The sequence below is a fragment of the Notamacropus eugenii genome, chromosome 2 (genome assembly GCF_028372415.1).
Source record: "Notamacropus eugenii isolate mMacEug1 chromosome 2, mMacEug1.pri_v2, whole genome shotgun sequence".
NCBI classification, from domain to species: domain Eukaryota; kingdom Metazoa; phylum Chordata; class Mammalia; order Diprotodontia; family Macropodidae; genus Notamacropus; species Notamacropus eugenii.
Window position 1 is genome coordinate 67,736,958 of NC_092873.1, and position 10,725 is coordinate 67,747,682.

Here is a 10,725-nt window from a genome sequence, read left to right on the forward strand (position 1 = left end):
GGACATCATAGGCACCCTCGGATAGCCCATCCTCCCAGCACAGCCCTGGACAGACCTGCAGAGTGGAGGCACATCAGGGCCGACAAAGGAAGCCTCCTATGCTAGCGAAAGCAGAAAAAAACAGTGGCCCATTTCCCAAACTAGACCTGTTTCCTCAATTTACCCAGACAACCTCTGACCAGTTCTAAGTCAATGTATGACCCTGGACAGGTCACTTTACCCCTGCCTGCCTCATTTTCCTCCTCTGTAAAATGGGACAATATGTGCAGAGTCCTTCCTCCCTCACCTTGGTGGCACTGACGAGCTTGTCACACATCCCACAGTGATACAGGTTCTCCGCATCAAAGAATTCCTCTTCCACATACATGCTCCAAAGGGCTTCCTCGAGGCCAGATAGGTTTTTGACAGCCACTGTCAAGTCCAAGAAGTCCTCCTGCCACTCAGAGAAGGACCAAAGTCTGTGAGGGGTGCTGGACCGGGATGCCCACTGCCATCAGCCATGCAGAGACAGAGCCAAATGACATGGGTACAATGAGCTTGCCACAAGCATATCCCTGGAAAGAACTCCTCATTGGACAGAGGAGGAAATCAAGGCTCGCAGGGGGCAGGGAATGGCCCAGGGTCACAGGGTCAATACATGCCGGAGGTGGGATTAGAACCTAGGTCCTCCTGACTTTGACCCCCTGGGCCACACAGCTTCTTCTTCATGCCTAGCCTAGGGCTACAAAAACAGACACACAGTCCATCACTCCATCCCTGATGCCCTTTGACAGGGCATGCCCTATTCTGTACCTGTGCCTCACCTTCATCTACCAAGAGGAAGACGGTATAGTTCCCTAGCAATCCAGCAGGACCGAAATGGTTCATCAACTATCTTGGGGTAAAGGGCGGTCAGCTTTATGACTCCCAGAAGCCCTCTCAGGCCAGCTCCTCCATCAGGACCCTGCTTCAACAACCCTTTGCCTCCCTCCCAAAGAGACTCCTCAGACACTGAGGATATTTTGGCCAGGACCATCAGTGATGAGGCAGACCCACCTGCCGCTCGCTGATGTTCTCACACTCCTTGCACATGATGTGGTTCACAATGGTCCCGTGGTAGAGGCGGTTAATGAGGTCGTGGCCAGAGGTGCCCACCAGGGAGCTCTCCAGGGCGCTGAAGAGAATCCGGTTCAGCTCCTGAACATCATGTTGCCTCATTTCCTGCAAAACAGGGAGAGTCATAAAGTCACTGGCCTGAAGTCATGAAGAACTGCCCACATACCCACAATGCTCACCTCTCACACTGGGGTTTCTCAGACAGAGCTGACAGAATGGGCAAATGCCTGTCACAAATCAAACAACGGAGGGGGAATCCCAGGAAAATGGGAAAGAATTGCAACTCTCCTACTCAACTACTTAAAGCAACCACCAAAAAGCTAACAAAGTGCATGCAGGAGAGGGCCTTAGGGGACCTGCTTTAATGAATTAGTCATCTGGTAACAAAGTGCATGGCAGAGGAGGCCTTAGGGGGAAGCCCAAAACATATTCCAGTGACAAGCCAAAGACATCCTGCCACAAGAGGAAGCCCCACAACGTGCAGACACTGTCCCTTATTCTCCTTCTGGACATGCTGTGCCTAGAGTGCCTAGAGCAGGCTGCAAAGGTTGGCGCTCCATGTGCCCTGCACTTACATACCTCACTGTTGTTCCAGCCAAAACTGTCGGTGAGGTCAGTGGTGGATGCTGCCTGCTGGTCTGAGAGAAGGAGCTGAGCAAACAATCGCTGTAACTGCAAAGGGATGATTCGCACCTGGACAGACGACATCCACATTCCTCCCTTTAGGTCCCAGATCTGTTGGGGAGACTAAGGAAAGGCCTCCTCCCAAACCAGAATGATCCACAGGTCCCTACGCTAGGTGAGTAGGAAAACTCTTAAGGGGTCACAAGCAAAACTCAAGTCTGAGCTTCAAAACGTGATGAATAACTTTATCAGTTTAGCCAAGATCCCAGGCAAGCAAGTCACTTAACCTCTCATTTGTAAAATGGGGAGGAGCAGGGCTGGACTCAATGGGCTCAGCCCTTCCCTAGAGAAGCAATCCAAACCTCTCGGCCTGCTCTGAGCTCAATGACATTGGATGCACCATGAGCTATGACCAACTGGGAATGAAGGCCTCCCCTCAGAGTCAGCATCAAGAACAGACAACAGGGAGGAAGGAGTCAGCACTGGCTGTTCCTGAGACCTAGTCATTCTAGCACCACCCTGAATGAAGCAGGGCCCTGGCCAGCAGGTGGTGAACACTGCTCCTTCCCCCAGTCATTCATCAAATGCACATGTGGCTCTGACCAGCCCTCTGCTCTCTAACGAACCGCCTTGGGGGAGAGCTGAGCCACCCACTCCCTGTGCCCTCTCTGGGCCTCTAGGGATTGGGAAGAGCCAGGCTCACTTCCTGCTCAAGACCTTGAATGAGCTAAGTATGTTGTTCACGGGCCAAGGCTAACGAAACCACCAGAGAGCTGGCCAATGGGCAATGCCTTCTTCAGATCCATCAGCTTATAAAGAACAGAAACAAGGGACAGTTTTTCGGGGGGTAAGGGCAGACCCCAGTAAAATCAGAGCTGATCACCAAAGTGAACAAGTGTCCCCGAGTCATTAAATGCCCTTTCATCCAGCCATGTGAAACCAGGCCGCCCTTCCCCCAAGGCCCCTGCAAAGGGGTCCCTCCTGGAGGAGGGGAGAGGCGAGTTCCCACTAAATCAGTGACTGCAATGCTTCACCACAAACTGTTAGGTATAAAAGGGAGTTGGAGACGGTGCTGCTGCAGGCTGTTGGTAGCCCTGTGCTCTCCCTGGAATGAGGCCTATGATGAGGAGTGCAAAGGGATGGAGGAGACTCACAGTGAAAAAGAGCTGGGCTCCAGCCCTGCTGGCAACTCACATGACCTCTTAGAGCTGTGGGCAGATTTCTAAGCCTCTAATTTGTAGAGTGGGCACCAACGGGCATTGTACAGTGAGTGCCCTTTACCCAAGCCCAGCCCATACCCCTACCTCTACAATATACAAATGTGCTCAGCTGCCCTCAGAGAGGCAAATATCACTAAGATGTGGTCTCAGCGTGTAAGGACATTTTTATCACTTTCTATGAATGGGATTAGTTTTCACTTCCATAAATGCTGCTCCTCCTGCCAGGGGTCTCCCTTCTGCAATGAACCAAGACACACCTGCGTGAAGGCTGAAAGCGGTGGTGTGTAACACACAAGGTGGGAGTGGGTATCGAGACAGCACCAGCCACACCCAGGACACACAAGTCCCCCTTGGCCCCATGAGCTCAGAAGTTAGAATCATGATTATACATGCCTGCTAAGTCCCAGGCCAAACTCTCAAGATGCTCAGAAGCAGCGCTCACGTCCTCTGTGACTACACTCCAATCTGTCTACATCCTTCCTCCTTGTGAATCTATCTAACCACAGCAGGGTATGGCCGACTGTCACCTCCCAAAGCCTGGATGCTGCCTACAATGACAGTAGCTTTGGGCTGCCATGTTCCAAGCTGACTCGGTGGGCCTGCAGCAGTCCTGAGACCACCCCCAGCTGGTTTTCATATGACCTGCTGTCCAAATGGGCCTCCCTCCTCTCACAAACCACCTGACAGGGGTCCAAGAGTGGCTTCTTTGGGGGGACTCAGGCTGGATTGGGTGCCCAAGGTCCCGTCCAGCTTTGCAATTCTATGTGTCAGGTTGATTACATCAACCCCAGTGAAGTGCAGCTGCCAGGATGGACAGAGCCTTCTGGCCCTTTTGGTTCTTCAGTAACTAAGCCCTTGGGAGAAGCCTAGGAGGGGCCTGCTTTTACAAAGCAAACAAGGTCTAAGCTGCATTAAGCTACCTCATTGGCAAGGAGCCCAAGTTTCCATGAAATGCTAGGGTTTTGGACCCAACCTTGGCTGTTTAGTGACATGGTGCTCTCTCTTTGACCTACTCCATCAGCTCTGGGGGATCAGCTGCCACATGTCTGCCAGTGGGTCTCTGGCCAGGCCTCCCCAGCCCAATGGGGCCTTTCACTGTGATCCCTTCAGTGACATTACTTTGATGCCCTCATGCTAATGCCTGAGAGTCTTTCTCAGATCCACTGCCAACTCACTAAGAGTTAATAAAAAAGCAAGAGAAACTCACTATCTACTTCTGTGCCTCTGACACCCTGATTGGCAAAGAGGTAAAATCCAGAAATGTTTATCTTTCCCACTTGGGAGACCTGGGCTCTAAAGATACCATGCTTGGAACAAAAGACAAGGCATGTTTAGCCAGGTTGAATTTACAAAGTCATCTAGGGATGGACAGTTAAGTGTGGCGATCACTCTTGCAGAGGGCAAAAGGGACACTCTTTGTAAGGATGGAGAAATCAATGTGGCTGCTCAGAAAAGGAGCAGCCTGTCCTCTTTGCGGACCTCCTTTCCTTCCAAGTGCTTTGTGTGACAGAATCAGGGAGACCCTGGGGAATCTAGAGAAGATTCTGGTACCTTCGCATTGGGGTCATCCTTGTCCTCTAAGGATCCAAGCTCTTCTGGGTCCAGAGCAAACAAAGCTTCTACAAAGAAAAGGCAAATGAAAGCCTCAGGTCACCTTGGAGCCCCAGATTGTTTGATCCATGGGTTTGGCGGCGAGGGTGGGGAAGGGAAGAGGTCTCCTCCTCCGTAGCCTCTGTGTGGCACAGAGACTCAACTTAAAAAATAAAACACTCTGAAAATGACATTTAGGCAGTGAGGATGCACATGGAGGAAATAAGAGGGTGAGGGCTGTTCACACATCTATGAAGGGAGCAGCAGAGCCAGGGGTGAAGAGTTCTCTTTCAGGAGCTTGAAGAGTTAAGACAGCTTTTGTTGGTTGTCCCCAAATCCCTTTGTGGAAGAGGAGCCCCAGGTGGCGGGAGGGGGGGCCCAGTTCCAAGACTCAAGCAGGAATCCCAACCTCCAGTCCCTTCCCCTCTTGGGGCCTCAGTTTCTTTCTCTGCAATATGAGGGCGAGACAAAATGGCTTGAGATCTAGGAGGCTACGGACCTTCAGCTTAAATGGCCAGTCCCGTAATAGCTGAGCAGCAGCTACACCAGGCTTCTGACAGTGGGACTCAAGCTTTTCCTACCAGGTTACTCTGCCTGGCTTCCAGCCCCCTGATGTGGGTGGAATCCCATGAGATGGGGCTTCCCTTTTTGGAAGTGATGCTAACCCCTAGCACACATGAAAGTGCTTCAACACTTGTGAAGGGTTTTATAAATGTCATCTCATTCTCATTCTATCCTCACAAGCACCCTGAGAAATAGGTACGATCATTATCTTCATTTTATGGAGGAGGAAACTGAGGCCTACAAAGATGTGTGTGTGTGAGTATATGCATGTGCACAAGTGAGTGTATGTGTATGTGTGTGTATGTGTTGTGTGTTCATATGAGTATGTGTATGCACATGTGCAAGTGAATGTCTGTGTGAGAGTATGTGTGTGTGTGCATGCGACTGAGTGTGACTGTGTGTATATGCATGGTGTGCGTGTGTATGTGCATGATGTGTGTGTGCACGCATGAGTGAGAGTGTAGGGGTGTGCAAGCTCCCAGAGGACTGCTATGGCAGCATCCGGAGGGAAAGGGGACAGAGTAGTACAAAGGCCCACCAAGGCCTTGGGGACAGCTGCTCTGGTTGTAAACTATGAGGCACAAAAGGAAGCCCCCTTAGAAAGCTCTGCAACAAGGAAGGTGAGCAGGGCCTGAGGGTCCCTCCAGGCCCAGAATCCTGAACAGGTGGGGGTGGGGGGGGTACACAGGTCAATCCATCCTGATTTCTGCCTCCCTTTGGGCTTCCTTTGTCATCCTCTATATTCTATTCGATGCTGAGAAGAGGTCTGGAGAAGTAGCCGTGATGGAGATGAGGTGAAGGCCCCTGTGCCTGAAGGGCCCTGTGCCCCCCAGCGAAGCCTCTCAGGAACAGTGGGCCTAGAAGACACTCCAGTAGAATCCCTGCTGTTTTAGGCTCTCCCAGAATTTGCTTCAAAGCTGAGGAGAACAAGCCTGCAGCAGGGGAGGGGGAGCTGCGGAGGGATCAGTGCTGGACAGCGACAAGGAGGCCTTTTGCTGTCTAGATCCCACTCGCTCTAGTACCCTAAACTCTAAACCCTCTTCCTGCTGACTCTTACTTTGCTGTCTGCTCACGCCCATGCTGGAGTTCGGAGGCAGGGGCAGCGGCCACCCAGGAACCACATAGGGGGTTCAAGTCTGGAGACACTGGTTAGCTTCGGTCTGGACAGTTCCTAGTGTTGAGACCCCTACCACCCTGAGACAGTCCATCAGGAGAGAAAGACTGTTTTCCCTTTTGTTGCAGAGTTATAGAAACACTCACCACAGACACAATGCTGACGCCCTGCCTTACCTTATATGTTACAGTACTTGCCCTATGTTAACAGTGAAAGCCAAGGTCTGATTTACTCAATAATATATGACAGTCACTCTGCCCTAGTAGAGACCACCAAAAATGCAGACATGCATTCTGTCCTTGGGAACAGAATCCTGAATGGGAAGATGGCAGGGGCCTCAGAGGCACTCCCACCCACCCCCTCATTTTAAAGGGGAGGAAACTGAGGCCAAGGGAGATGAAAGGCCTTCCCCTAAGGTCACCTGGGCGAGACTGGAAGCCAGATCCTCTGAGGCCAGCATCCTTCATGGTCCACTTATCTAAAGCCAATTGTAAGGCACCTACCTCGGAATTCTGGGGTGAAATGTAGAGTCTGCAGCAGAGAGTTGAGGTAGCAAGTCCCGCCCTGGTTCTGGATGCCGCTCAGGTTGGTGATACCCCGGGGGGGCGGTGGCTCTGGATCCACACACTTGGATTTTGGCCCTTTCTCGATGTGATTCTCTGAGATGTAGGGAAAGTCCTCTTCAAACAGGTCCCCAAACATTATGAAGGCACCAGGTTACCCTTCGAAAAACAGGGCCATTTACCACTCATTTCTGCAAAGGCCTTTCCCCCAGACACCCCTCGCCTCAACAGAGGAAAACGTGCAGATTCAATTCTTCTTTTAGAAAGACACTATCTGCCCTTTTCTTAGGGGTAAAGGGAAGAAGCTAGGACCACACAGCCCTCAAGGTCCCTCACCTCTCTAACCCCATTAAAGCCCCTCTCACAAAGTCCTGGAAGAGCCGCAGGCAATCCCACCTCACCCCCTCCTCTGCTAGGAGCCCACAGCTTCTGGGCTGGGATCAGGGCACCAGACTTCCAGAACTGGGCTGTGAGGGCAAGATGGCAGAGACCAGGGTTGCTCCAATGGTGACCCTGGCTCAGAACCTCCTATGTGAAGGACGGAAGAGAGTGCCTGAGGATTATGGGACATAAGAAGGACAGGAAAGGATCCAAGAAATCTAATCCTGGGGTGAGAAGCGCACAAGATGATGGAGCACAACAAAGGCCAAGGGGTAGTAGGGTCAGGCACTGTGCCAGGCACTGGGGGCACCACAGTGGCATCAACATCTTCCACTTGCAAACTGAGGACACTTCCCACCCAACATCCTACAGACGGCCCATCTGCAACCTCACCTGGCTACTGCAAGAGGGGCCCAAATCCCCTTCACCTACATTTCCCACATGATCAGAAGGTCCTCAATTTAGACCTTCAAGAGACTTCAGAGACGGAATCCAATTCCTTCTTTTTTCAAATGAGGCCTGGAGGCCCTTGGCTCACTGCTCCCTAAATGTGTATGCCCCCCATGCTCCAGTCCAGCTCTCCACTCCCTGCACACCACCTCCCTCAACCTCCTCAGCTCTCACAGGCTCATCTACCTCTCAATGCAGTGACCCCCTCTCTGCTCAGTCCAAATCTGGAGTCTCAAATGCCTCCTGGACATCTCAGAGCTGATGGCTCATTGGCATCTCACACTCAACTGTCCAAAGCAAACCTCGCTGTCTTTTCCACAAAACCTTCTCCTGCTCCCAATTTCCCCATGACTGTCAAGGGTCCCACAGTCTTCCTAGTCATCTACACTTGGGATCTTGTTACCATCCTCAACTCTCCACTGATCGCATACCCAAACATCCTATCTGCAAGCAAGGTTTATCCCTCCAAGAAAAGCCCCTTCCTCTGCCCCAGCCCTAGCTCAAGCCCCCTCCTCTTCTCTGCCCCTGCACCCCCCACCTCAGGGCCTCTCCTCTCCCCTGCCCCTCCACCTCAGGCTCCCTCCTCTCCTCTGCCCCCATTCAGGACCCCTCCTCTCTTCTCCTCTGCCCCCTCCCCTCATCAAGCCAGGCTGCCTCAGGAATCTGCCCATGCAATCTTTCCTCCATTCAGCCACTAAAGGGTTCTTCCTAAAAGGGGCAGGTGTGACCTCAGCCCCTACTCAATAACCTGCAGCAGCTCCCAGTGGCCCCCAGGATCCAATATACAGCCCTTGGGTATCAGGTCCCTTCCCTTCTCAGACTTCTACTTGACCACTTCCCTCCCACACCACACACATACACTCCTCCCGGGGCCAGGAATGCTCTCCCTCCTCCTCCCAGCGCTCCCGGCTGCTGGTGCCTCCCCCTCGGGCCTGGGTTCTAGGCCAGTTTCGGGCTCTAAGCCCACTCCAGCATCAGTGTGCTGCTCTGCAGTGTGGGCCTCTCTCCCCAGACTGGGGCACTGTGGGGGCGGGGCTGTCCCGGGGCCTTCCCGGGGCCAGGCGGGGCTTCCCACACACAGCCTGGTAACAATGTTTCAATGTCTTTGTAACGTTCAGTGTAAGGCCCCCGGAAGGGGGGACTGCTCCACGTGACTCAGAGGCGGCTCCGCCCCCCACCCTCCCACTCAGCCCCCTCCCTCTGGCCCCACCAAACACAGACCACGAGCCCAGAGACGCCCCTCCCCCAGCCAGGCCGAACCCGCCCCCGGGGGGGAGGGGGAGTCACGGAGATGGGTTCCAATCCCTCCCCGGAAGCTCAGCCCCTAGGCCGGCCTCTAAGGGAGGCTCTTCCCGCTCTGAGGCGTGGACCCTGACTGGAGACCCCGGACCAGGGGCTTCTCCGCTCTGGGCCTCAGTTTCTCCGCCTGAAGAATGGCGGCAGAGAAGCCCCAGTACAGCCCCAGCCCTTCAAGAGTGGCCGCCCCACTGCCCCCCACCCCCGGCCCCCGGGGCCCGCTCACCGCTAACGACCTGCCCCCCGGCCCCACGACCCCAACGGGAAGCGAACGAGCAGGGCGCGGCAAGGAGCCGCCATTTTGGTGCGGGGGTCGCCTCGGCGGCCCATGCGCCTGCGCGCGAACTACACCTCCCACAGTGCACCGCGCCTCGCGTCGGAAGAAGCACGAACCCGTCTCGCAGAGCCTGGTGGGGGTTGTAGTCTGTAGGCCTCCTTGCCGCCCCCTACCGGACTAGAAGAGGAAAGTGAAGCCTTACTTAGAGCAGCAGGATAGCGGATCCAGAAGCCTGGAGCATCCCTCTCGTTCTAGATGGGGCCTTCCTAGAGGAAAGGACTGGGCAGTGCCCACTGGAGAAAAGAGCCCTGGCTCTGGCATTCTTGGGGGGTCGCCATGTGGCGACCAAACGTGCCCTCAGTTTCCCAAGGCTCCGTGTAAGACCAGAGATTTGAGGGGGCCAGACGGTAGGCTAGAGGTCATCCGAGGTTCAGAGAAGGGAAGCCACTTGTAGAAGAGACAGGACTTGAACCCAGGCCCTCCCCGCCAGAGCTAGTCTTTCTGAAGTGTGAGCTTGGATCAAAGACTGCTGTTTTTCTTTGCAAGCACCAGGTCCTGCACGTACAAGAGCAGCTGTTTAATGGGACTTTTGGAATAGGACTTATTTAAGGATAAGGAAACCTGGGGGCCAAGGAAGGTAGAACAGGGCTGCTGAGGGGGCCCCAGGAGGCTGCAGGACTGGCCCCAGCGTAGGGAGGAGGGGGAGGTTTCCTTCACTTATTCATTCATGCTCCCGTGCTCCAGCTCCAGGATTCATTCAGAAGGAGGACACACTGGGCACAGCCCCCATTCCCAAAGGGACAGTTCAGTCTAACTAGGGGCGAGGAGCAGAAGGATTCATCCTGAAGAGGAGGGCCGAAGGTACGCCTGGGAGCCCCCTCCTAGCCCAGGTCGGAGGCGCCTACCCTGGGGCTAGGAATTTGTTTTTAAAACTACTTTGGTCACTGTATTTCACTATACTTGTGTCTTTGTTATCCTGTGTCTCCACTTCTGCATTTAAATCTATGACCTCAGACGGTCTGTGGCCTTCACCAGGCTGCTGTAAGGAAGAGTCCAGGACACACACCAAAAAGTTCTGACAGCCAGCCCTGGAAGGAGGCAGCATCGGAGGGAGGAGGGATGGAGGGAATCACAAAACCTCAGACTTGGGAGGGACCTCAGAGGTCATCCAGTCCAACTTATCTATGAACCATCAAGCAGTCAGCCAGTGAGTACTTATTAAGCACTAGACATTTTACTAAGGTTTGTTTTGGGTTTAGGTTTTTTGAGAAAAGATGATCCACTGGCAAAGGAATAGACTTCTCCAAGAAAACTCCGTGGCCAGAAGTAAAATGCTAAAAGAGATAACATCACATAGAAAGATGAGCCCTCAGGTCAGAAGGGCCTCAGGTGCTGTGGGCAGCTACTGCTACAGGATGACTGGACAACAACTTAGTGTGTGGCTGGAGAAACCACTGTCACTCAAGGTAGTACGCTCCACTTTGGGGGTCAGCTTTCCTGACCCCCATCCTCAACCTATTCCCTATAGTTTTCCCTGGGACTCCTGGTGCT

At 53.5% G+C, this 10,725-nt stretch overlaps 1 protein-coding gene across 8 annotated transcripts in view; it reads right to left on the reverse strand.

Moving 5' to 3' along the window:
- USP40 (ubiquitin specific peptidase 40) overlaps nt 1-9,231 on the reverse strand; it is a 58,645-nt gene extending 49,414 nt beyond the window's left edge. For 4 of the 8 annotated variants that reach the window (XM_072640720.1, XM_072640715.1, XM_072640721.1 and 1 more), the window contains exons 1-6: nt 9,124-9,231; nt 6,711-6,929; nt 4,491-4,558; nt 1,675-1,830; nt 1,036-1,200; nt 287-487 (exon numbers count right to left, since the gene is read on the reverse strand). In XM_072640720.1, the coding sequence (XP_072496821.1) occupies nt 287-487; nt 1,036-1,200; nt 1,675-1,830; nt 4,491-4,558; nt 6,711-6,909 (789 nt within the window). In that variant the 5' untranslated portion in view covers nt 6,910-6,929; nt 9,124-9,231. Of the gene's footprint in view, nt 1-286; nt 488-1,035; nt 1,201-1,674; nt 1,831-4,490; nt 4,559-6,710; nt 6,930-8,460; nt 8,551-9,123 lie in introns of those variants that run through there. The other 4 variants (XM_072640719.1, XM_072640717.1, XM_072640718.1 and 1 more) reach the window with 4 other exon arrangements.
- Nucleotides 9,232-10,725: the final 1,494 nt, after the last annotated feature.